The sequence below is a fragment of the Hakea prostrata genome, chromosome 2, assembly GCF_041222555.1.
Source record: "Hakea prostrata isolate BN-2017 chromosome 2, UWA_Hpros_2, whole genome shotgun sequence".
NCBI classification, from domain to species: domain Eukaryota; kingdom Viridiplantae; phylum Streptophyta; class Magnoliopsida; order Proteales; family Proteaceae; genus Hakea; species Hakea prostrata.
The window spans coordinates 64,758,815-64,785,335 of NC_142601.1; the positions used below are offsets into that span (position 1 = coordinate 64,758,815).

At 39.3% G+C, this 26,521-nt stretch overlaps 1 protein-coding gene, 1 non-coding gene and 1 pseudogene across 7 annotated transcripts; all 3 read left to right on the top strand.

Annotated features, from left to right (window-relative positions):
* The first annotated feature begins 3 nt into the window (after positions 1-3).
* Positions 4-11,569, top strand: LOC149025722 (proline dehydrogenase 2, mitochondrial-like; annotated as a pseudogene). Its single transcript, XR_016171478.1, has 7 exons — positions 4-315; positions 1,393-1,399; positions 2,297-2,348; positions 2,434-2,496; positions 7,963-8,382; positions 8,472-8,713; positions 11,557-11,569. The product of XR_016171478.1 is annotated as a proline dehydrogenase 2, mitochondrial-like (transcript).
* On the top strand, positions 11,369-26,287 carry LOC149025723 (F-box protein At3g07870-like). Of its 5 annotated transcripts, none has more exons than XM_089145937.1 (4): positions 11,369-13,148; positions 16,496-16,809; positions 25,089-25,187; positions 25,467-26,286. In XM_089145937.1, the coding sequence occupies exon 1, from the start codon at positions 11,638-11,640 to the stop codon at positions 12,967-12,969; it is 1,332 nt and encodes a 443-aa protein (XP_089002063.1). In that variant the 5' UTR covers positions 11,369-11,637; the 3' UTR covers positions 12,970-13,148; positions 16,496-16,809; positions 25,089-25,187; positions 25,467-26,286. The 5 variants fall into 5 exon arrangements, with proteins under 5 accessions (XP_089002063.1, XP_089002062.1, XP_089002060.1 ...); XM_089145936.1 differs by having other exon boundaries at positions 16,496-16,560; positions 16,749-16,809; positions 25,089-26,286; XM_089145934.1 differs by having other exon boundaries at positions 25,089-26,287.
* On the top strand, positions 23,067-23,148 carry LOC149025724 (small nucleolar RNA SNORD96 family). Its single transcript, XR_016171856.1, has one exon. It is a non-coding gene; the product is annotated as a small nucleolar RNA SNORD96 family (small nucleolar RNA).
* Positions 26,288-26,521: the final 234 nt, after the last annotated feature.

Here is a 26,521-nt window from a genome sequence, read left to right on the forward strand (position 1 = left end):
TGCATGGGACATGTTCATCCACCTATTCCTCTGGAGACCCACAGGCATACACACAAAATTGGAACTGTAGAAGAGATACCTTCTTTTGCCATTATTAATAATGCATTTAATTGTAGATGCATCGACAGTGAAGGAAATGTTATCATGCTCTTGGCTTTTGCTCAAAGATTAATTGTTGAGGAAGACTGCATGTTGCTATCTACCAATGAAGGAGACTGTTATATGGTAGATGCACAAGTCAAAGCTATCTCTGGTTTACTGCCAGTTGCTTTGCTGCAATTAGTAAGAATAGACCAAACACAACGTTTGGATTTGGTGAGCTGCGTCTTTCAGTAAATGATGGCTGTATACCATAAGATGTTTCTCTTAGGTCTCAATAACTATGCATAAAAGACGAGGACTAAGATGATAATAGGAGTGTCAGTTGGTCGCTTTATATTTTTGCCAGATGCATGGAACAAGGTCTCACCAAGATCTATGAGATATCTTGGTTTATTGAAGGTCCAACATGAGAAAGGATGAGTTTAGGAAACAATGTTGGATTGACACATTGGTATTTTACATTATTTATATGGTTTCTACTGCTAAATTATGTGTAGAACTTGTATACTTTCTAGTACTAAATTATATATATGTGTAGAATAGGACATACTAGTTCATTGTAGCTTACCGACAGTCAAGACTCCTATTTAGACTTAGATATTTAAAATCTAACTGTGTAATTCTGTTTAAATGGCGCAAAATAACTTGTATACCAAGTTTCATGATCTAAATAGGTTAAAACAACCCACCAAAAGTTGGCTTTGATTTCAAAAAAGGAACAAAAAGAAAATAAAAATAAATAAAAAGTGCACCAACTCACTGAGATCTAGGCCCACTTTGGTTTTCTGCTTGTCGGAAACCATGTCCAAAACCTTGAACCATGACCAGATGGCAGATGCTGGTTGGATTATGGATAGCAGTGGTTGGACTCAGTATAGCATCTCGTGGATATGATTTTGTTGGATCAAAGATGTTGATCTCTGTTTTGTCATGGTTACTGGAGGGAATGGAAACTTTAGAACTCAACCTTATCTCCCACTACCACAGGCCACAACAAGCTTGGTGTGTCACAGTAAAACCTATGATATCATGTGCAACATCATGACATTATAAGCACACAATAATATCACGTGTTTTACAATGTCCCTTTCTGTTGGAAAGTTATGCAATGGAAAGCTCCTAGATTATGCTCAACTCAGTTCTCCTGGAAATGAAGCTTGAGAATCTGGGGGTCTTCTGAGCAAAACTAGTATTAAAGGCTCTAGGCCTCCAGGTATGTTCACTAGAGTGTTTGGTTGGATTCTGTCCTTCTGTGTCTCCATAGATAGTGCTTGTGCCTTGTGGCTGCAGTTGGAAGGTTTGTTGATCATGTCTGTGAAGGTGTCACCTATGTTATGTTACATAGACGGACTCTGGGAGGCCTGGCACTGAGTTTGCTTGAGAGCCAAATGAGATGTTCATTACTTTATTATAGGGTGTCCAAGTTGCCGACTAGCTTGATGCAGCCATTACCATGGGGTACCATGGAAAGTTTGACTAAGGCTCTTTTTGGTATCAATTCTCATTCTCTATTATGCGTATTTAAAATAAATAAGTACAAGAATTCATTATTAGTCAAGAATGAAAAATGGTTTGGTGAATTTTATTGAAAATAAATTATGAAATGAAAAATAAGTTTGGTGTTAAGATAAAAAAAATTGTTAAAAAATGATAGTAAACAAGTGAGAAAAGAAGGAAAAAGTATGGTTGTTATAAAAGATTGTGTATTGACTATTTTACCCTCATCTTCCTTATAAAACTTTAAGTAAACTTACACAAATGAAAATAATGAAATTCTCATTATAATCCATAATGGACAAAAAGTTCATTATGGATTTTAGAGGTTTTTCTATTATTTTAAATAAAAATAAAATTAAGAATAGATGCCAAACAATTTAAAATAATGAAAATTTCTCATAATTGACAATGATAATTGATACCAAAAAGAGCCTAAGTATGCATTTAAGTAGGAAAGCCCACCAGTACCATCTTCCTTGTGACAAATCTATATAAGTGTCTGCAGATACAAGAGCAGTCATAACTGCTGATGACTTTCATAAATACCAGTTACATGTATTGAATTCCTCAACCCTTGATGCTGGTTCAGTTTGAGTTGGAAGTGATATCAGTGACAAACTGTTGGCAACATCTCTTACCTGAAAGGGAAAAAAAACCTGTTGGCTCTTTCATTTTTATGTTGCTGAATATTGGCCAGGGCCTTTCACAGAAGTTGCTTCCTTTGTGGGCACGGGCATAAGTGGTGGAATGTTACTCTCGGTTCTCTTGTAGCTCTCCGTGGAAAGAGCACCAAAAGTTGTGTTGATGATATTCTAACATGGTTTGTTTTGTTAGTGGTCATCCTTATTTTGCTACGTTGGGGTTGGAGTTGCGGCATCATAGAGATTTGGCTTTGTGGTATGTTGCAAGTCTTGTCATTTTCTTTTGCATAGCAAGGTTTTGCTGCATATGCATGTATTGCATACTCATTCATGGGTAGGTAGCAACCTCTGGTAAATTAGCAATTCTGGAGATCAAAAATGGTGGTGTCTGTTATATGACTAGTCATTGGTAGGGACCCAAATCAAGGTAGTGTATGTATGGTCTAAGATTTAACCACGTTGCCTACTGGTGTGATCATGTGAATAATTGCCATTAGTGCAGGCAGGGCCGCAGGAGTAGCTATTCTTGGCCTGGTTTAGGTTATATGGAATGGAGTTTGCTGCCCCTGCATTTCGGATGGGAGATGGGCATAATTATAGCCATAAATCATGTTGGAAAGGATGGAACCAAAGAAGCCTGATTGTATTGGGGAACCTTTATCTGCAATGCTTTCACCATTTTAAATAGGTTTGTGGGGTATATTTTTGTGGAGATAGCTGTTGATGCAGAGTGTGGATCATCTCCCTTGACGGGAAGCACTCTGTGCTCTCCTGAAGGTATTACAAGTTTACAACCACAAATTATGTGGGGTCCATAAGTAAAAAATAATGAACATAAAAATACACACCATCACCCTAACGTTGTGGTCCCCCTGTGTGGTCAACAGCTGGGTATACGATCCGAACTCATTGATGCAGTCATTGCAATGGTTTATAAGAAAAATAGATTTTGCCAGGACTTTATTCCATTTCTCCTTGGATGGAGTGGGATGGTTGACAAGCCAAAAATCCACTGGCTAGCATGGAATAGATTTTGCCAGGACTTTATTCCATTTCTCCTTGGATGGAGTGGGATGGTTGACAAGCCAAAAATCCACTGGCTAGCATGGAATAGATTTATGTTATCAAAGATGCAAGACTAGCTTGGCCTTCATAGCCTTCCATCATATGGAAGTCTGATTGGGAAGTACCCATCTCAGGCTTAGGGAAGCACTTTTCATTCAGGGAAGATCGTGAAGGTAGGCCTTCCATGGAAGAGTGGTACGTATTGGTATCTACGTCTGTGAGTTCCAATGGATGTCGAGCTTCATTTATTAGAAGTTTCAACAATGGAAGTTGACTTGCTCAATGAACCCAGAAATCAGACATTCCCACCGCATTAACCCTTCTAAATAAACGGCCTTAAGTTCGGTATTCTGGAACTCTTCTTCTGAAAATGCTTTCAATCTTGGATTCTGGGTAGAAAAAGTTGCCTTGAATCCAGACACCCCCTTCTCAAGACTCAAGAGTGAAGATCTCAAGTGGCAACCATGTGACCATGTTCTCAAAAAGACAAACCAGAGTCGTCTTTCGTTGTAATTTGCATTTCGGGGATGCAAGGGAATCCCTCCGGCCCACAGCACACTGAATTTTCCTCCCATGGAAACTTAATGTAGTCTGCAACAACTCACCCACATGAAAGACTTAGATCCCTAAGCCTTCGAAAGCTCCATCTCCGTACCAACAGAGGGTACAAAATCCTCGTAACAGAGATCGATGAAGAAGAACATGGCTTTGTTTCCTTTTACATGCCTAAACTAAATTAACTCCATCGACGCTGCTCCTTCCTTTCTTCCTTCCTTGAAAGTTGAAACCAACATTCAGTATAGAACTCTGGTTTATATTCAATTCATTCTTGATTTCCGCTTATTTATTGGTATTTGAAACGACTGAAGGTGAAGAATGCTGTCCCTGCTGCTGCTTTGATTACCGGAGCCACCGTTAACTGATTGAGTCTTGATGTTTTTTTTTTGGGTGGTGTATGAGGTTCATCGGAGCCAGCTTGGGCACACTTCGATTACATCCTCATCCTCAGAGGGAGTTTTGTCGTTTGCAAGGGTTGAACCCATGAACTTTCCATTGAGAAGTGGATTATTCTTCCCTCAAACTCTTTTGCCACACATTAAGAGTGAGAGGTTCACCTGTGAGTGCCAATAAAATGAAAAGAAGGTTATGGATCCCACCCCTAATGTGTGATGTGTGATTGAGAGATGCCAGGGATGCACAAGGAGTTTGACACTTAACATCACACAATGGATTTCACTCTTGTTATGTGGAGGGGAGCGCATTGTTTTTTGAGTCCAAATGGTCTCTTGTGATGGCTGTTGACCATAAGTTATAGCGGTCTACAGGGTTAGGTGTAAGGGTGTCAATTTGGTTAAAAAACCGTTAAACCGTACCGTACCGAACCGTTTAAACCTTACCGTACCGTTTTCAAATTCGGTACGGTTTTTACCGTTACCGAATTTGGTAATTCGACGGTACGGTTACGGTAAACAGTGTCATACCGTCGGTAAATACCGTTTACCGTACCATTTTACCGATTACCATTTACCATACCATATACCGTAAAGATATTAACCCTTTTAAAGTTTAAACCCTAAACTTATCTCAGAGAGTCACGCTTCACTTCGAAGAATCAGAGGACAAGAGTCACAAAGATAGAGAAAACTACCAGTGTTGGGAGCATAGAGAGTGATATTATATAATGCTTGAGGTAAGTAACTAATCAAATGTTATAGATCTAATTAATTATTAACTACCCTTTCTTGTTCTGTTTGAAAACGTGGACATGGACTGTAGTCAAGTAAATTGAAGTAGACTCAGTTAGAAGGGGCAATGGAATAGACAGAAATCTAGTGAATGAATTGGAAGTCTTAAGAGAAGAATTCCCTCTCCCTTAGTTGACAAGCAAAGACAGAAAATAATTGATAGATTTAATGATTGCTCTTTTATGGGTTTTTGGAGATCATGGCAATGTTGCTCAGCTCAAGCATTTCAGCAGCTTTAGCAATTGCATATTAGCATATGTGGCTTCTTCCACCATCACATATCTAGACTTTAAAAAAAGCAAGAACTGTTCCCATATAAAAAACCCATTACAAGTGACAAAACAAGAAGAAGAGGGCAACAGAGAAGCAAGACAAACTATAATGGAAACCAGTTGGGTTAGATCTTACCATCTCTTCTTCCTTCTTCTCCTCATTGTTCTACCAGCAGTGGTCAAGTTTACACAAAAACCGATAGCTGCCATGTGAGTAAGACAGGGAATAGCCATGCTGGTTGGTTGCCTATCTGTGATCAAGTTCCCAAGTACAACTTCACTTATATATGGTCTTGGTTTAATATGTTGTATCTGAACAGTGGGGAAGGATGTTATGAATTGTTACATGGGCCAACTGGCTGTGGTTGTATAAGACATTGTTGATGTATGCTTATTATGATTCACATTGTGTTTTTTTTGCGTGTTCCATACTTGAACAATCATAAAAATAAATATTGTTCCCATACAATACCGTAACAAAACCGCACCGTATACCGAACCGTGCCGTTTTTCCATACCGATTTTATACCGTTTTCATACCGTACCGTTTTTTAAATTACCGTTTTCATACCGTACCGTATAAATATGGTATGGTACGGTTATGGTTTGAGGTTTTCAAATTCAATACCGTACCATACCGTACCGAATTACCGTTACCGTACCGAATCGACACCCTTAGTTAGGTGATGGAATTTACTCTTTTTTCAAATATTTTATTATTTTTTACTGTGATTCTTACGTAATTTGTGGTTGTAAAGCTGTAAGGGGAGCAAAGAGTGCTTCCCATCAGGAGAGATGATCTACATTCTCAATCCCAATCCCATTTCTGATTTATTTTGTCCTCTTTAGAAGTGGATCTAACCCTTGTTGAGTGGTGCAGAACTGTTAAGATAGCATATTATTCTCCTCTAATGGGAAGATGATTCAGACTTTTTTCTCATTTGGATCTCGATTGTTGGCGACGGTCCTATACATTAAATGAGCACAGAAGTGAAGCAAGGTCTGCAACATGACACATGGCACAATTTTCTACGGAGATGGGAAAACGTTCACGGCGTGTAAAATGGAATTTCCTCCTTCAATTGAAGTCCACGTAGGAGTAGGACCAACTTTTGGTCACTCCACACCATTCTCAAGGGACACCCACCATCCTAAAGTTGGAAGGCACGCCCTCGTGTTCTAAACTTAAAAAACAGTCTCCACCTTTTCTTAATGCTTTAATTTATTGTTTTATTAGTTGTTAATGATACATAGGTTGTGATTCCATACAATGATCACCTGTCCATGTTCCTCATAGTTCTTGATTTCAAGCTGCTTGTTTCAACTTTTTTTGGGGTCTACACTTGCTAATCGCCACTTCTCTTCCACAATTTAAAAGGACAAGAATATTCTGTGCTTGTTATTTTTTTTCTTTCTGATAATAGTTCTCCATTCTCCTACCTACGCAGACAAATTTCATTCTCTGATATCAGCAGAAGGAGAGGCTAACCCATTATTGGTTTTATGAGTCTCTGTCTCTCTCAAAAGGCAACAAAGGAAAAATTGTAACTAGAAGACTTCTGTTATTAGGGCACTAGGGCTAACACCTTATCCAAATCTATAAAACTAAAGGTTTGATTTTGGCTTAGCTTTGATTGCAATTTGTAATGAGCATTCAATCACAAAATAGCCCTTTCAATCATTAACTATCTTCGGATTATGATTAAGAAACAAACTACTTTGGCTTGAATTTTGGGTTTTCTATTCAGATATTATTCTTAAGCCTTATCTTGAAGATACACTTGAAGATACACTTGAAGCCTTAAACAAGGGATTAACTTAAACCCAGCTGGAGAAGGGCACTTGTCCCTAAGTTGGACCACTTCGAGCTGACCCAAAATCCAAAACCAAGCCTCAAAGAGATAAAACGAGCTTAGCCTAATATGAAATAGAGTTTTCTCTTCACACTCTAGTGAAGCCGGCCATGCTTTAGCCATGGTTAGTCAGTTATAGGTTGATTTTGAATACAAATTGACTCAAACCGGTTTAGACCGAAGCCGATATGGTTTGGATTGGAGTTTGTGATCTAGAACCCAAGTCGGACCAATTCAATAAATTAAGACCCGGTTCACTCTTATCGAACCAACTAGTACATGAGGATAACCTACCATATTGAGTATGACTCGTGCTTCACATTGTGTTTCCAACAGACATAGGGTGAATTAGAGTAAAATCCGTGCCTGCTTCTTCCTTGTTTTCTATTCGATTATGTATGATTAATCACTCTAATCTTAACAAATACTATAGAAAACCGTGCAAATAAGGTAAATTGTCTACGTTGAATTTGACTCACTTTTGGGTCCGCATGATCCTAATACAAAAGTTGCCTTGGACCGTATATTCTAAATGTATTTGTTTACATGGGGATAGAAACAAAGCCCCCTAAAATTAATAGTATGGAAACCCTATGTGTGTAGGGTAAACCCTACCTCGGCCACCAAAACACACCCACCTCGTTGCATGCATGGCAGTTGACAGGCACAAACACCCGTATCTTCCATTCGACGCTTTGTGACAACCAAGTTCCTAAGTCATACCCTTTAGCCAACCCACGAAGCCATTTTTAATTTTTCAAAGCTTTTTAGTACTCCCAAGTCCTAGGCAAACCCAAAATTTTATTTTTGAAACCAATCTTCCATTACTCATCGACACAGAGTACACATCGGTGCAGCCTGCAATTGACTATTTCACGTACACTGCTGCAATCGAATTCAACAAAGAAGAAAACCCGGTTGTTTTTGGGACAATTCAAGCTTATCTGAAAGATGCAAAAGAGAGGATTGTTCAAGCGATGGAAGCAGCAGAGAAAATGGGGATCTCAATGGGTTTCAAATTGGTGAGAGGAGCTTATATTTCTAGTGAGAGGCAGGCAAATAGCTTCTTCCCTAGGCTTTGCTTCTCCTATTCACGCGAGTATCCAGGGGACACATGCATGTTACAATGACTGCACTAGTTTTATGCTTGAGAAGGTTGCTAGGGGCTCTGGAGCAGTTGTCATTGCTACCCACAACCTTGAATCAGGTAATCATATACTCCTCCTGGGTGCCTATCTCTTCCCTAAAAACACAGTTCTATGGCATGATGTTTTAATGGTGAATTTGATGATACAGGGAGGGTGGCAGCAGCAAAAGCACAATCCCTGGGCATTGGAAAGGCAAACCAAAGGGTGCAATTTGCTCAGCTGAAAGGCATGGCAGATAGTCTTTCTTTTGGGCTTTAGAAATGCTGGGTTTCAAGTGAGCAAATACTTGGCATTTGGTCCCGTGGAGAAAGTCATTCCTTTCCTTCTTAGGAGAGCTGAAGAAAATAAAGGTCTTTTATCATCTTCCACTTTAGACAGGCAGCTAATGAGGTATTTCTCAAATTTCTTATTTTTACCCCCCCCCCCCCAAATCATAATTTATTTTTCATTTGCTTTTCATTTTCTTAAGAGGAGACTGAGTCACTGACAGTGGCAATCCTGGGAAATACTATGGACTAAAATAATTGTCTAGTGTCTGATTGACAAGTTGTTCCTGTTGTTGTAATATCCCAAAAAGAAAGTGTAAAGAGGGTGAATATTATGATGTTACATCTATAATTGAAATATGTCCACAGCATTTCCATAATGACAAGTTACTTTTAAATTTCTTCTAGAAACGTTTTTATGAACCTGATTTCGAAGAAATTTGTAGGGGGAAGAACCAATCACACTAATTATATGGTATTTGAATCCGCCTTAATACTATCAGATGTGGATGTGAAACCATGACTATCTAATCCAAATTCCATTTGTTTGAATTGCTAGTTTTGCAAGAAATTCATATACATCAATTTGTTGTTATGTACAAGAAATTCAAAGGTTTTGCAAACAATAGTCATAGAGTTATAATTTCTTTACCATCTTACAAACCTATTAAGAAAGAGTGCTCATAACGAATATGATCCTGAGCATCCCTTAGCACTACATCGCAAAGGCTCTTAGGGATATCAGAGGAAACAAAAGTAATCTCTTCCCCCTCTAAAATCTACGATGTTAGAATTATGATTTCATGAAAAATAACATTTACGAAAAAGAAACTATGAAGCGGAAACTCCTCATCCACAATCTTGAAACCCTAGTGGTCATGATTTGGGTTTCAAATTATTTCGCCAGTCTTGTCTACACAAGGGTCATTCGGATGGTTGGAAACAGATATCAAATCATGGACTAGTCATGTTTAAAATATTCTTATATATGCAAACAAAGATGTATACAATCTCATGGTCCTTGATTTTCGAAGTAACAATCACTTCACAAGTCTTTAAATTTGACATGTGAATGGTTGACCCAAATAAATAAGCAAATATAATAGGGGACCCTCAAGCTTCATACCGTCTTCTAAAAATTCTCATAAAGGAAAATACCTTAATTCACCCAACCATCATACACCAAGATGTCATACGCTGTGCTAACAGAGAAGATTCCTACATCAGTCTGGCTCCAAAGAAAGACATTTCTACCTCCCCAAACCTCAATTTTAGGAAAAAGCAAAAATATTATAAAACCGAATCATTGTGGTTGGACCGTAGAAAAGATTTTAGATATATCTTTGTAGTTATCTAGTAAGATAGATTCCTGATGAAAGAGGGATTTTTATTTGCGGCAGCAGCCGATGGTTCAGATCGCATCACGTCATCAAGATGCAATCGAACGGCTCAAAATAAAAAAAGGGGTATGCTTGTAAATATTAATTTTTGCTTTTATGTTTGAAGGGTTTACATTTTATTAATTTACAAAGTTGAGTCCATTTGTGCCGACACCCAAAATCCTCTCCCATCTCGAATCAAGGTTCTTCTTCGTTTGTTAACGTAGCGAAGTTCGTTGGTGATTCCTCTAGGTGTCGATGGTTCTCTCAACAGGAAATTAGGTTTGGTCCGACGATATCTATGTTTTAAAATAGAGTCCCCGATCCCCAGTCTCCCCTCTCTTTATGAAATTTCGGCAATTTCAGCGAGATCCCATAGTATCTGTTTTGGGTGGAAAATTAATCAAGGCTTTTATTTGTGATTCTCTAGTATGATTAAATATTTGCCTTTGATATCATTCGTTTTTGGTTTTTTGGAATTATCTTTTAATGATTCCACTAGGTGATATCTTCTTGTCCTAGATATTTGTAATTCCTCTCATGTTGGATTTCTACAGACAAGATCTGAAGGATTTCATTCTCTCAATGTTTGCCAATCCCTAAAGAAGCTACTGAAACATGAAAGTGTTTTAGGATTTTATAAGCGAGTAATAAGGTTTTTGGAGTTTGGCTTTCTGTTTTGTGAGATTATTAGCTCTCTTGAAATTGATTTATTTGTGCAGGCTTTTTTCTCCTTTCAAAAGGAAACGGTGCAAGTGTTATTCACATTATTCCATAGCCTTTCATAGATCTATTGGCTGGTCCAGCAACTAGAGGAATAGAGAGGATTTTGGGTGTCGGACAAATGAAGGATTCAACTTTGTAAATTAATAAAATTTAAACCCTTCAAATGTATAAGTAAAAATTAATATTTTTTTTTTTTGTACAAAGGCATTTTTTACATATAAGAATATTACATATCTCATTGATAGGAGTTGAACCCATGGCTTATCCATTTGAGAAGTAGGTTCCTAACCATCATATTGCTCCTCCTTTGGCTTTTAGTAACAAAAATTAATATTTACAAACATACCGGACCGTTTGATTTTCAGCCATTCGATTGCATCTTGATAACGTAGTGCGATCTGAACCGTCGGCAGCTGTCGCAAATAAAAATCCATGAAAGAGGAGTTATTTTTTTTTTGTAACATAGGCGCTTTTTATATATAGGGAAATTGGGGTTGGGATAATTACATATGCCGCCGGTAAGGATTGAACCCACAATCTCTGGTTGGGATAATTACATATGCCGCCGGTAAGGATTGAATCCACAATCTCTCCACTGAGAGGTGAGTTCTCAACCACTGCACTATCCTTCCATTGGCATGAAAGAGGAGTTATCCACCGTAGTTCGAGAGAAACTCCATTGGTAGAGTTCAAGAAGGAATCTAAGTAAGGAATCAAGGAAGGTTTTGAGTCCTGGATAAACTCAAAGATCTAAAGATATAAAGAGAAGTATAAAAAGAGGAACAGGGCTAAGAGAGGAGGTACGTTTTTTCGAAGAGATTCATTCTCATTGTTTCTTATATTCCTGAATATCTTCTTTCAGGGAATTCGTCTAATTTACCGACTTCCCACTCCTTCATTATCGTGAGTTCGACCGAGGGTATTCTACTAAAAGTTGTTGTAGATGAAGAATGTTGAGGCAATGGCTCAAGAGAAGATGAGTACGAGAAAAATTAGAAATTGTGTGATGAAACGCCATGATCATCACATGGTTTTTCCTGAAGATGTTTTGTTTAACGTGCTTTCGAAATTGCCTGTGAAGACCCTTATGAAGTTCAGGTGCGTGTGTAAACGATGGCGTTATCTGATATCTCATGATCCTTATCTCATTCATTCCAAATCGAAACAATCTATTCTCTTTTTTCTTTCAATTAGGGCCAATCCATTCAGAAAGGGTCCCTTCTCCTTTTCCCTAGAATCCATGGATAGAGAAAGAAATCCCATAAGCAGATTCAATTTCAAGTTGAAGAGATGGTATGCTCAGGTTTTACCTACACGTTTCGACCTGGTTTGTATCGTTGATGACGGGATTGTTAATATTTGTAATCCCAGTACACATGAAATAGTAACATTGCCAGAAGACCCAAAACTTCCTTTTTACCCTCCTCTTACTTATGTGGGTTTCGGATATGTTGAATCAAGGGACGAGTATAAAGTAGTTCGCTTCATTCCCCCTAATGATGGCCGTGTTTATTATGGTAGAGATGAGGATGTTGAACCTGGTGCTTTCATTCCCAAGTGTCAAGTCTTTAACTTAGGAGGAACGAGAAAAAATTCAAGTTCAGGTTCTTCTTCTTGGGCTTGGAGAAGCGTGGTGGTTCCCCCATACAAGGTTGTCTATGCTAATGAGCCGGCCTTCGTTAATGGGGCCATCCACTGGCTTGTCTTGTACGAGCTCTGGGAGGATGTGGCTTACCGTGACAATGTGATTGACCCTGTCAACAAGATCCTTGTGTTTGATGTGGAGAGAGAAGAATTCAGTTTAATCCCATGCCCTGAAGATGGTCCTGATCTTAAGTCTCCCGACGTGCAACATATTAACCATCTAGTCCAATTGGTGGAGTTAAGAGGGTTGTTGTGTCTTTCATCCTGTGTTGAAGGTTTAGGTTCCAAAATGGACATATGGATGCTTAAAGGCTACAGGGATATTGGTAGTGGTAGCAGTAGCGGTACATGGGTGAAAGAATACAGTATTGACCTCAATGTTTTGCACCGTGGCTACCGACTGAGCGAGATTGACTTGCTAAGCGGTTTAGTTTATGCACCTAGAGACATAGATGACACAAAGATTTTAATTGAGACGACTTCAAGAGGTTTAGGCTACTACGATCTCCAAACTGCAAGTTTTGAAGGACTAATTCTGCATAGTAGACCAAGCAAGCTCAGGCTATGTTTCACTTTCTTTGTGGAGAGTTTACGTTCACCAACACAATTTCCGCCACCACTGGATTTCTGATGAGTAATATCTTACAAATGTTGAGTCTTCATCTCATTTCTAGCCAGCTATAGAAGAGAGGTTACTCCTCTGTCATTGGAGTAACTGAGGTTACTCCTCTGCAGGGAAGACATTGGAGCAGCTGAGGCTGAACCAAACACCACATAGAAGCAGTCTCATATTTTGTAGCTGCCATAGTGGTATGTGTTTCATGTTATTCTATTTATCAAATGGACTTGTACTGGTTAAAGGTTGCTTGCTAATAATATCTGTCCTTTTCTGTTGGGCTTTAAAGTCATCTCTGATAATCTTTCGTTCTTTTGTGTCTACTGTCTAGCCGTAGTTTTATGATTTGTTAAGGTAATTTACACTTGAACTTCTTTTTCTGTATGCAATCTCCCAAGATAAGGTAGGTGAACAACACTTCAATTTTGAGCGGTTTGGGTGTTTAGTAGATCATGTAGATCACAGCTTTCGTTTACTACTAGTATTATGTGTTGGAACTATATGATTGGAATAGGACATCAAATTGAAGGTGTAAATCACACAGTTGCCTGCATTCAGCAGCCATTATGACCATCCCATGGATTCCATACTGACCCATTGGTTGTTAGATGAGTTCCTCAGCAGATTGGTGCTTTGAATTCTGACCAGGAATTTTTGAGCTCGTCTAGCAACCATTGGATCGAAAGAGTGAACCATCATAAATTTTTAAGTTTGTCTTATATAATCGTTGATGAACAAGCAAGCAAGATTCCACCCATATAGTATAAAAGGAAGCAATCTGAAGATATTTTAGTACGTGATGATGCGAACTCAGGGGGAGGCCGGATAATATGCCTTAAATGCTTTTTATTGAGAAACTCATTCAGAGGAGCTCTTGGAAATGTAAGCAACAATAGTACTGCCTAATTCAACTAGGCCTTATCTCCAATTGAATGAGGCTGGGTTTCATGTGTCCTGTTTTGCCATTCAAGTGAAACCAAGGCCTTTATATGCAATAACAATGGAGTGCACTTTGAAATGTTGCAGCCACCACTTTTCACTTCTTCTTTTTTCCTTCTCTCTCTCTTCCATTCTCTTCACAAGTGGGGTATATTCTGACTGGAAGTAAAAAGATTGTTCCATTTTCTGCAAAATGATTATATATATTAGAGAAGAGCGACTCAGAACTTATCAACAAAAAAAAGGCACATTTGTCATTTGAAGATCTAGTTCAAGTTATGATGTCAACATATCGTGTTTCCTTATAATAATTTATTATTGTTCAAAGCAATACCTTCCTTTAGTGGAGTGTTGCTTGTGCTATGATCTTTTTAATTATTGATAATATACTAATACTTATATTAAGAATTAAGAATTTTATGGCCTTCCCCGGCTGCTCTCCTTAAAGTGGATCTCCATAAGGACTTCGATTCTATCCGTTGGGATTTCATTAGTGATGTCCTTTATGCGATGGGTTTCCCTCCTTCTTTCATCCATTGGATCGAAACTGTATCTCCTCCCCCTTCTTCTCCATTATCACTAATGGATCCCCCGCTGGATTCTTCTCTTTTCGTGTTGGTATCCGCCAAGGCTGTCCTCTCTCCCCTTACCTATTCTCCCTTGGCGCTTGAGGTTCTCTCCTGTATTCTTCAGTCCAGGACCGATCAGCTCTTGATTTCTCCCATCCCTAAGTGTAAATCCCTAATATCTTGTTTTTGTTGACGATCTCATGATTTTTTCTAAAGCTGATCACACTTCTATCTCCTCCATTTTTTGGCTCTCTCCCTCTTTGAGTCACTCTCTGGTCTCAAGGTCAACCTTGATAACTCTACTCTCTTCCTCTCGGGAGTCTCTGATACTCTTTGCTCTAACCTGTTGCAGCTCTTGGGTTTCAAGCCTGGTTCCTTTCCGGTTGTCTATCTAGGCCTCCCTCTCATTCCTGGTAGGTTTTCCCGCCACCATTGCTCCCCCATGTTTGACCACATCCATAAGAATCTCCATCTTTGGAAAAGCAAGCTTCTCTCCTTCACTAGTAAAGTGGAGCTTATCCGTTCGGTCCTCCAATCCCCATACCTCTACTGGTGTGGTATCTTCCGTATCCCCAAATCAATCACCTCGGCCATGGAATCCATCTTTAGTGCCTTCCTCTGGAAAGGCCAGGAATCCTCGTGTTTCCTTCGCCCCATTAGTTAGTCCAACATCTGTTGACCAAAATTTGAAGGTGGCCTTGGTATTCGCCACATCCAAGAGGTTAATTCTGCTTGCCTTCTTAAACTCATATGGAAAATTGTCTCCAAACAAGACTTTATATGGGTTAACTGGGTTCACTCTGCTCTCCTCAAATCCAATTCCTTTTGGACGGTCCCCTCCCCTTCCAATTCTTCCTGGACCTTGAAGAAGCTTCTCCTGCTTAGGCCTTGCGCTCTTCGTGCCATCTCTACCCAGATTTCTACTGAATCTTCCACTTCCTTTTGGCTTGATCCGTGGCATCCGATGGGCATCTTTTCTCTATCCTTGGCCCCCGTGCAGCCTATGACACCCGTATCCCCAAAGCTACCCCTCTGTCCACTGTCATTGTTAATGGATCCTGGGCCCCCCTCCCTCATCACAGTCTCCCTCAAGTCTGGAACTCTCTCCCCCCTATCCTGTCCTCCTCATCTGACCTCCTCGTTTGGCTCCCATCCCCTACCAAGTCATTCTCCACGTCCTCAGCTTGGAACTTTCTTCGATCGCATTCCACCTTGCTCCCTTGGCCTCCCTTGGTTTGGTTTAAAAGCCACATCCCCCGCCACTCCCTTACCCTATGGAGAGACTTTAACTTAGCCCTTTCCACCCAAGCTTTCCTTATTAGCCGCCATATCCCAGCTAACCCCAATTGTACCCTTTGTTGGAATGGGCTGGAAGATCTTGAGCACCTATTCTTTTCCTGCCCTTTCTCCAGCTCTATATGGAGAAAAGCCCTTGCATCCATTTTGCCTCGCTCCAGGCGTTCCTTCGGTTTTGATTGTGACTGGATTTGGGTATTGATGACTTTCTCAGGTACTTCTATTTGTGACCGTATCGGTAAGCTTGTCTTTAGTGCCACAGTTCATCATCTTTGGTGGGAGCGCAATATTAGGCGATGGACCTCCAAATCCTGCTCTTTGGACACGATTTGGCATGCCATCCGGTTTGATGTTACTGCTAAGCTGCTTAATATTCCCCACCCCCCGGTTATTGACGCCCCAAGGAACATGCTCATTGTTGTATTCTGGGGTCTCAACACCACTCTCCAGCCCCCTATTTAGTGGCTGATTCCCCCCCCCCTTTATTTCCTCTTGTGTCATTCTTTTTCTTCTTCATGCTCTTTCTCTTTAATATATTATTTACTCATCCAAAAAAAGTAAAAATTTATGCATCATATGAGGATGGTTTTATATGTGGAATCACCACACTGAACTCAACCTTGTCAATATGCAATTGTAAAGAACTGAATCTATTTGTTTAATTTCTTTATCATACTACATCTCTTCCATGTCCTATATGGTAACTGATCGTCTTGTTCATCTCTACTTATTTGCAGGACCTATTTATACAAAATTTGCATGATGTAGGGTATATGCTGGAAGTCCTCAGAACCTGCTTGAGGTAATCTGTTGACTGAAGTGTCAATCTTCCAGAGTCTTGCTGTCCTTACTTTTCTTCTAGGCTTTGTTCTGTGATATTATCTGCTTGTCTTCTGCTTTGAGGGTTGTAATAGCAATATCAATTAACAGTAAATATGGAGGGTGAGCACTCCATTAGGTGAAGTCAATCTTGATGACGTAACTCTTCAGGATTTGGCTTAACTCAGAAGTTGCAAATATGGCTCTCTTGATGCTAGTGGTGGAAGCAATGGTATGTTTTCTTGAACCCATGTTTAGGACATAAAATTTAGAATTTAAGGCATGCGTTTAGTTAATTAGTTCAGGTTTTATCATCAATAAGAGCAAACAATTATTGCAGTAAATGATTTTCTTTCTCGAGCTTGGGTAGGATGCGATTCTTGAGAATCATTATTCTTATATATCATGTGGGACTGATGAGAAACTAGACTCCAAGTACCATTACGTAAGAGAGCATCAAATTTGTCACTCGTAGCAAGCCTCCACTTGGGGTCTTTACTGGCAGTGGTATATGAGGTGGGTTTTGTTTCAGGATTATCAACAAAAGAGGTGACTAGGAGGTTCAGTTTAGAGATGGGTTTAGGATGACCTGTTTTGGATCGGGTTTGCACATGGTAAGGTTGAGGTTGAGTTGGTTGGGATGGTGTAGGTGAGTTTTGGGCGGGTTATGGGCTAAGGTTTCAGGTGCAGGGAGAGGTTGTGATAGAGTTTCCGAAATTTCAAAATTTGAATTTGAATTTTGACTAGGAAAGGAGAGTTCAAAATTTGAATTTGAATTCGAAGTTCAAGTGGGGTGGGAAAATTCAAATTTTGAATTTGAATTGGAATTTCAAGTGGAATTTCAAGGGATGGGAGATTTCAAAATTTGAATTTGAAAAGAGATTATCAGCTATAACTATGGTGGGAGTGGAGTGAGAGCATGAAGGGTGGTTAAGAGGTTGAGTTGCAAAGGGAAACTTGGTTTCCTAAAAAACTACATGTCTAGAGATGTAGGATCGGCCAAGAGTTGGATCATAACATACATACCCTTGGAGCGATATTGCAGCTTGTTTTTGTTATAAGGCCGTAATCAAGGAAAACATGCACATCCGAAGATTCTGAGAAATAAAAGATCTGGATCTTTGTGATATAACACCTGAAATGGAGATTTATTCCTAAGTACCGGTGTAAGCATTCTGTTAATTAAGAAGACAGCCGTTTCAAAGGCGGTTGGTCAGAAAATAAGGGGGACTAAAGCACGAGCCATAAGAGCGAGGCCTGTTTCTACTATATGTCTATGCTTCCGTTCCGCTCTCCCATTCTGTTCAGAAGTGTGGGCATGAATATTGATGAGATATACCATTCTCTTTAAAAAATGATCAAAATATTCATATTCCTTGGCATCATCAGATTGAAAAACTTGAATCTTGGAATTAAAGACATTGGCTGCATAATAATAGAATTGCTTGAATACTAAAATTGCATCAGAACGACGTACAAGTGGAAAAATCCATGTAAATCTACTGTAATCATCCAAGAAAGAAATATAATAACTATAACCTTGCGTAGATGGTGACGGAGAGGGGCCCCAAATATCAGAGTGCAATAATTGGAATGGAGATATGCCCCTTGATTTATTCAATTTGAAAGGTAATTTATGCGATTTTTCCATTTGGCATGGGACACACAAAACTGGTGAAGTAGATAAAGGTTGGTGTAGGCTAGAACTGCGAAAGAGAGAGTCCAAAGTTCTCTTCGACAGATGCCCTAATCGGTCATGCCACACTTCTTGAGACACATGTTCGCTGAGATGAACATAGGGAGATGCGGATGGTGGATGGAAGTGATAGAGGTCAGCTTCAATTGATCCTTGAACTAGAGCAGTCCCTGTTTTGAGATCCTTCACAAAGCATGAACTTGGATGAAATTCCATATAAACATCATTATCACGTGTAAATTTACTCACAGAGAGCAAATTTTTAGTAATCGAAGGAACATGTAGCACTTTAGATAAAGTAAGAATTTTGGAAGGCGTTAATAGAGAACCACTTCCAATATTTTTTATATGCAAACGTGAGCCATTACCAATGTGAAGTTGATTAATACCATGGCAAGGCATTGTTGTATCCATGTGGGTTACATTGGATGTAACATGATGAGTGGCACTTAAGTTAGGGTACCAAGAAGGATCAAATGAAGCTGTGGGTCCTGCCAAGAAAGCTTCTGGAGAAGAATTCAGCTTGGAAGCATTGTCACCTGGTGCATAGCGAAAATAACATTGCACCGCTGTATGATTAGTTTTGTTGCAAATCTGACAAGCAACCATAGGGGTAGAGAGGAGAGGCGGAAGATGTTTTGCATGTCAACCACAATTGGAGTAACCTCAAGCTCATCCTCTGCCATAGCTGTGAAAGGGGCCATGATTCCGGTTAGTGGGTGGGGGGGTTGATCTGGTGGATAGATTAACTTCTGATGAAGGCAAGTCTAGTTGTTGTCTTGGTTGATCTTTGAAGATTTCTTAATTCAGTAAAAGGCCTATGAAATCATCAAGGGGAAGAGGGTTAGGACGGGAGGTAATTGAGGTGGCAAAGGATTCATATTCATGGCCTAGGCCCTCAAGCATTGTGAGGATAATATCCGCATCAGAAACTGAGTGAGCAGCGGCGGCAAGATGATCAACAATAGATTTAATCTTCTGAACATATTCTGCCATAGAAGAGTGGCCTTTGCGAATTTGCAAAAGTTGGTATTTCAATTGCATTATGCGGGCTTGAGTGGGAGGCATAAGTCCGTTCAAGGGAATTCCAAGCAGCGTGGGAAGTGGTGAGACCAACGATTTGAGAAAGAGCACTTTCAGAAAGGGAGGAGATGATCCAAGATACGATCATCTGGTCTTGCTTGCGCCATTGAGAATATGCAGGGTTAGGAATGGAGGTTGATGTGGGTGATGTGGTGGAGGGATTGGGTATGGTTTAAAGAGGAGCTGGATTGGTTCTGTCGACCTAGCCATAAAGGTCATGGGCATGAGGTAGAGGAAGAAATTGTGATTTCCAAAGGAGATAGTTGCTTCGATCAAGCTTTACAGGTAGGAGAGAAACGATGTTGGTAGGTGAAATTAGAGAAGAAGCCATGGCAGTGGTGGAGCTGGTCCTGAGGATCGTGTAGACGGCGGTCAGAGGCTGAAAAACTGATACCAAGTTAGAATTTCGTTTGAGAGAGAATTCTTCCACACTCAGATTAGTGAGTGGGAGATGTATATTAATATTATATGAATTACAATTCAAATATTTGAATTTGAATTACAACTTGTTTACAATCAAACTCTACAACTTGTTGATACTTTAACTATAAGTCAAACTCTTCTTAATCGGATGGAGATAAGATCAATCAAGGATAGAGCTAGTTATTGGATTTGAATTTGAATTTGAATTCAGAGATTTATCCTTTACAATGTGTAAGAGAAGAATCATATTGATTAGTTAAATAATTGATTTTTGAAAACCAAACAGTTAATTTGAGTACCGTGATTCTGAAGAATCACATTCTGGAAAATCATGTAAAACCAAATGGAGTGTTAAGTTTCAGGTTGTTAAATTATTGCAGTAACTTGCATTGCAATTACCGCCTACATACACTGGAGTACTAGATGTTGGTGAATCAATTTCTGTATTTTGTCATCAGTAAAGGCTAGATACGAATTCTATGCTTCAGCTTTAGAGAATATGCCGACACCTTATGTTATCCGCATGCCTTTTGAAACACAACATCTAATCCCATCTTGTTTTTTCTTGTTCCCTGACAGAAATTAATCATACAAGTACTTGAATCTTGTTACAACTAGACCTGTAAACGGATCAGATACACCATTATCCGAATCTGAATCTGATTAGCAAAACTACTATCCGAATCTGATAGAAATTTAGAAAAGGCATCCGAATTCGAATTTGGAACTTTATCGGATATGCGATAATAATCTGATCCGATAAATTATCCGATTATTGATTGGTGATTGTCATTTTTTCTTCTTCCGATTTTCAATTTCTGATTAACGATTACTAGTTCTCGAATCCGATTATTAGCCCTTATTTTAGAGAAAGTATTTCATACTTTACTCTAACCGGATAATTTTCAATTTTCAATTATCCAGTTACCGATTACCGGTTTCCGATTATCATCCTTTTCAGAGAAACAATGTTGAATATTTTATTCCGATATTACTCGATCCGATAAACAATTATCCGAATCCGTATCCGGATGCTTAATGGACGGATACATATATTTTTCAATAAGAAAATTCTGGATATAGACACCCTTAAAGTCTTAAACGAATACGAATGCGAATTTGGAGGCGGATTTCAGCTATCCATTTATAGGTCTAGTTACAACCACTTATCCCAAAAGTTTCTAACCTAGTATTAGAGTCTTGAAGGGTGTAGTATTCTTGCCAAGAGCAAGGGGTTTGCATTATATGTTGCTGCCTCTCCTTGATGCCACATGCAGAGCCCTATGTGTTGGTTATGTGTGGATATATATTGTTGTGGCCCTTAACAGCTAGAGATTTTGGAATAGTGTGTAATAACTATGCACCCACTGAATTTTGAAGCAAACACCTCCCCTCCAGTTTCCCTCTCTCTCTCTCTCCCCCCCCCCTCGCTAAATCAAAGAACATTGTTGAACTGTTGAACAGACTCTATTCCTGGTTTGTCCAAAAATAAAGTTTTTAACATAGAATACCAAGGTGAAAAAGAATCCTTATCCCCACACATGTACTTTGACACGAGCAAACTAAAAATTGAGTAACTAGAGTCGAGATAAATTGTTTTGAAGTTGTAAAAAGCAAATGTGTCCTCAAAGAACACAAGATTACTAATAAACGCTATCTAAGGCGATCTTCTCAGTAACCTACATTGTTTTGCCTTATGGACTTCCGCTAATGGTTAAGGTCATGGCATTATGTCATAGTGTTGGGACCTCACCAGACTGTGATGAGGTTGCCCTAGGTTTGCCCAGATTCATGCTCGAACCAGGTGTTTGCTGACTAGGTATAAGGAAATATTAGTAGCACTGTATCCACAGGTCTGGACTTTTGGAGCAATGGCAAGCAATTGATCATAAAAGAAATGAAGTTATAATTTTACCTCTATACCCACCAGCTTCTTCCTACTAGAAATCACCCACCATTCACTCATTGACGAAGACCTCCAGTCAGGAAGTGAGAATTTTTAGCAGAATTATAGAAGTAAATGGAGCTCATGGTGCGAGAGAGGTAAACTGTTGGCCCCTCAATCTGTGAAAGTCTTTTTTTCCCTTTCTTAAAATCATTACTTGTTCACATCGGTTGGTTGATAGAATTCAGAAATCCAGTGAAACCGAGTTCAGGGGCATACCTACTCGTGTGAATAAAACTTCTTGATGTTTCTATTTGTTTTGTGTACCAATAGTGTTTGAATCGATCTCGACTTCTCAACCCTTAGTTTGGGTTTGGCATGAATCATGTACCTACCAAAGCACAACGGCAAGAGTGGATTATGAGAAAATAGCTAAGGTTAGGGCACCGGTGGAGATGGGGGAGGACAAGAAGTTAAAGTGAGTGGGCTGAAGTACCATACACAAGTCAGTTTATTGATTTTCAGTCTAAGGTTTCTGTTTTCGTAGGCTTGGGTTTGGGTTTTCGTGTTTAATTTTGGTCTGGCTTTCTGGACATCTTACCAGTGTTGCCATTGAGATTTTGAACCCAAAGATAGCAACTTAGAAGTTTTTTGAGAACCCTAAAAGGAGAAACAGAGTCGCAGCATGAATTTCTAAAAGGGAAAGAGGCTTCCACAGAAAATTTCTACCTTGATTTCTCTATACTCGCATCAAGAAACCCTAAATCATACAAAACCCTAAGAACATGTTTGGTTGGATGAATCCATGGATTTGAAATACATAGATTTATGAATTGAGTTTTTAAACCATTTGATTGGAAAGCACCCACTTGTTCATGAATCCAAGGATATTAAATTGTTGCATAAAAATTGGATTGTGTAGAATCTTGGGAATTTGGGTGGAATTGGTGGAGTCCACCCCTGCCCATGAGTTTGCGGATTAATACAAGGGTTTCGAATGAACGAGACTTGTGATCGAATGAGACTTCGTTGCGAGGGTTTTCAAACAAGAGAGCCTTTGAGCTAGCGTCCTTCAGCTCCTAGAACCAAATATCTCCTCCCGAACAACACTGAAGAATTCTCTTGCAAATCTTCTTCTTCCTCCTTCTGCTTGACATTGCTATCTAGGGTTTTCAAGCGAGACACTAAGGCTTTCAAGGGAACCAAAGGTACCTTCTTCTCCTCCTCCTCCTCCTTTGATACCAAGGCTCTCAAGCAAGCCGATTCCTTGTTTCTTGTTAATCTTGCTTTACAATATTCTGTATCTTAATAGTTCTGTTCATGGGCACTTATTCAGAATCTAATACTCTTTCTTTCCGTTGTAGATTATTGTGTATGTCCTTCTTGTCTGAATTTTAGCTAATGGCCTATGATCACTTCAATAAACCATCTTTCGGGACTGAATGGTTTAAAAACTTTGATGTTATTCTGCAATTTTGAGGCCTTAAAATAGGCTCTTGTTAGAATTAAAATTACATTTTTTTTCTTCCAAAATTTCAATTTTGTTTTCTCCTCTCTGCTTCAAAAGTGTACTTCTTTCTCCTAGTGTGCCTCCTTTGTTTTAGGATAGTACAGGCTTATACCCGTATCCATTTACTATAGATACTACTATGATAGATTAGCGGTCTGTGTGTAAACCTGTCTCACCAACCTCTTTTTTTTTTGGGTAGAAAGTGAATTCATTAAGATGGTAAAGCCGAGGAAACAGAGCTACAAAGAGACTGCACCCAAGGAGAAGAAATGGGCCAAAGAGTCAGGATCGTCACTCGTCCTTCTGGGCTAGGTGATCGGTGGCCTCGTTGATCCGCCTAGAAACATGTTTAAAATAACACTTTTCAAGCCTATGTCCCACATCTAAGATATTCTGGATGATGGGGGCAACATCAAGAGGAAGTGGGGTAGAGCCTTTCACTTAACTAATGAGCTCTTTACAATCAGATTCAAAGTAGCCAATGTCAATTCCTGCCCCTTGTGTGTAAAAAACGGCCATCCTGAGCGCCTTTGCTTCTGCCATAAGTGTAGAGGTAGCTAAGTTGGTCGCAGACACTGCTACAACAGGCCTTCCTCGATGGTCTCTAATCATGCATCCCAAACTTGCAAAGCCTGATTCTTGGTCAAAAGTTGTGTCAGCGTTGATCTTGTGTGCTCTACTAGGAGGGGGTTTCCAGTGATCCAAACCTGTGAATCCACCATCAATTGTGATAATTGGTGTTAGGCCCAGCCGTGCTTGAACGTACTCTTGCGCCAACTTCCTTTCCTCTTGATCCACCTCCTGTGGGTTCCACGACCTTCTTGGTGTCATTGAATTTCTACTCTTCCGTGTTGAAGAACCTTGGACTTGTATCGTTAGAATCTTTATTCCATTTCTTGTTTTTGTCCTTTTATAAAGGCTGAAATGTCCCTTATTAGTATGAATCCTGTTGGATTTCTATTTATCTCTGTTCATTCTGTATGGAAATTCTCGTCAACCTTGTGCATGGAAGAGTTCCTGTTTCTGGATTTTGAAAGTGGTTTCCTGCCTTGCGACTTTCTCTCTTCTAAGAACCACCCAAAATTGTTGAATAACTTAGATGGTTTTAGAGACTGGTTTGGGAAACCCAAAGAAATTAGTGTAGTTCGGAGATTCAAAGAGGGAGAGTCAAAGGTCAATATACAGAGTGGTTCATATTTAATGGACTTAAACCAACAGAGAGAGAAGAAAGAAAAGCCACCTTTTTTGCTACTGTTAAAACCTACTTTAACTGGCTAAACTAAACCCTCAAGTGACAAAATGTTGGACTGTCTGCTACTACCTTATATCTCTTAATGGGTAGGTACAGGTATGGGGACTAATAATATAGGTGGAAAAAAGAATACCCAGATTTGATACTTCTTGCCAACAACAAGTTGTTTCAAAGGATCCAAAGGCTATAGAAGTGAGCAAATGGGAAGAAGTGAATAAAGAATAGCTTAAGAAGAGAACTTTTAGGTGGGATAAAATGGTTTAGTCTTGCTAATACTGCGGTCCCTAGCTATATGGAGTGCACTTCCACTAAATGAGCATATAGATTCTGAAATCTATATTCTTGAAAGGGTTCCAATAATGGGTTGAGCATAATTTCTTTGGGTGGATGATGACGGTTCTGATCAACCCTTAATTACATCTTATTCTATTCTCATTAGACTGTGTGTTTCATTCTGGCTACTTTCTGGTTATTACTTTTGATGTTTATTGGTAATTAATGGTGGATGTGTAGTAATCTGATAACCATATGTTTGTTGGAAGGAAATTATTGCGTTTTCTTATTTTTGGCTTATGCGTACCTGGACGTGTATGTCATGAGTACCAGCATTTTCCCTTGATCAATACAACTTATACTGCCATTTGGTTTCTGTTCTCTTTCAGTTACAGGTTTCCTTTTTACCATACTGAGGCAAAATGTAGGTGGGAGTCCTGACTTTGTTAAGGAAGTCTTCAAAGTGAGAATGAAGTTGTAACAAATGAGTATGGATTTTGGAGAATATTTATGTCTTGTTTGAAAAGCTCCTGTGTTGTACGCAATTTATCAGATTTTTCAGATGTAATTTGAGTTTTAGAGTGGTTTTGAATGCTTCACTTTCAATTGTGACTGAATGTATCTTTATTATTCTCTTTACTTTCAGGTGTGACGGAAATTTTTTGTTTGTTATCAAGTTGTGACCTTACTGTTTTTTTTTTATGCCTTGGGTGGTTGGGTATTTATCCACTTGGTTTAATTGGAAGTGTTTGCTGTCATGTTCAAAGGTCCACAAGTTGTCGTAGGCCAGCATCAAATGCTCTCCCAGGGGCTTCGAAGAAGACGGAGGACAAGACAGGGGTTGACAAAGTAGAAAGTACGTTGAACAAGCTGGCTGCAGCATTTGACAGGTTTGTGGACTCAGACCATCTTCCAGGTCCCTCAAAAAAACTCAGCTGCACTTGAGGCGTTTCCTGGCCTTGATTTCGTCAGAGACTGGCTGGGAAAAGGTTTTTAATCAACAACATAGATGAAGCCCAATTTTTCTTGGATTACACGTATGAAGAGAAGGTGATAATGCTCGATGATTATGTCCCTGTGGGCCGAGGATCAACATTACCCAGAAACTACATTTGTGAACTAAGAAAAGATTAGGTCTTTGTTTAATGTGTGGAATGCAAACTCTAGTTGGGATTTTTAGTTTACTGGGTTGGAATGGAAATATTCGGTATTTTAGATTTCTTTTCGTAAGTCTGTTATTGGAACTCTCTTTCCAGGTTGAAGAACACTTTGTTTAGCAGTTTAATTTTAGCAACACTGTGGGGTTACCCATTTAGAAATTTAGTAAAAGCAAAGGTAACAAAGCCTAAACTTGGAGTTTTTGAATATGTTGGTATTAGTTATTGACACTGTTATCTCTGCAAAGGTAGTGTATTACTTCAGACGTGTGATTGTAGCGTAACTGCCAAAGAAATGTCTTTGCAAAGGTTCCCCATTTATAAAACACTTGTTCTTGCTTGTGCATGTCCCAACCAAACATGGTTTTTTGGCTAGCAGAAGAAAACAAAGTCAAGCAGCACCGGACAATGTCTTTCTGGGAGCAGTGGTTTCTGGTTTTGATGGGAAACCTGTCAATATGGTATCCAAACTCTGTTGTGATAGAGGCTGTGGTTTACAAGATCAGTACCAATAGACCCCCCCCCCCCCTTTTCTCTTTTCCTTTTCATTTTTCTCTTTTCTCCTTCTGCTGTTTTGGTGTTGTTTCGAAACAAATAGTTTAGTGATGTCACTAATTAAAAAGGTTCAATATGCTACTGGTTGGTCAATTTGGGATGGAAAATTA

What these genes read in the sequence shown, in the direction of transcription:
- LOC149025723 (XM_089145934.1), top strand. Translation starts at nt 11,638, where the DNA reads ATGAAGAATGTTGAGGCAATGGCTCAAGAGAAGATGAGTACGAGAAAA.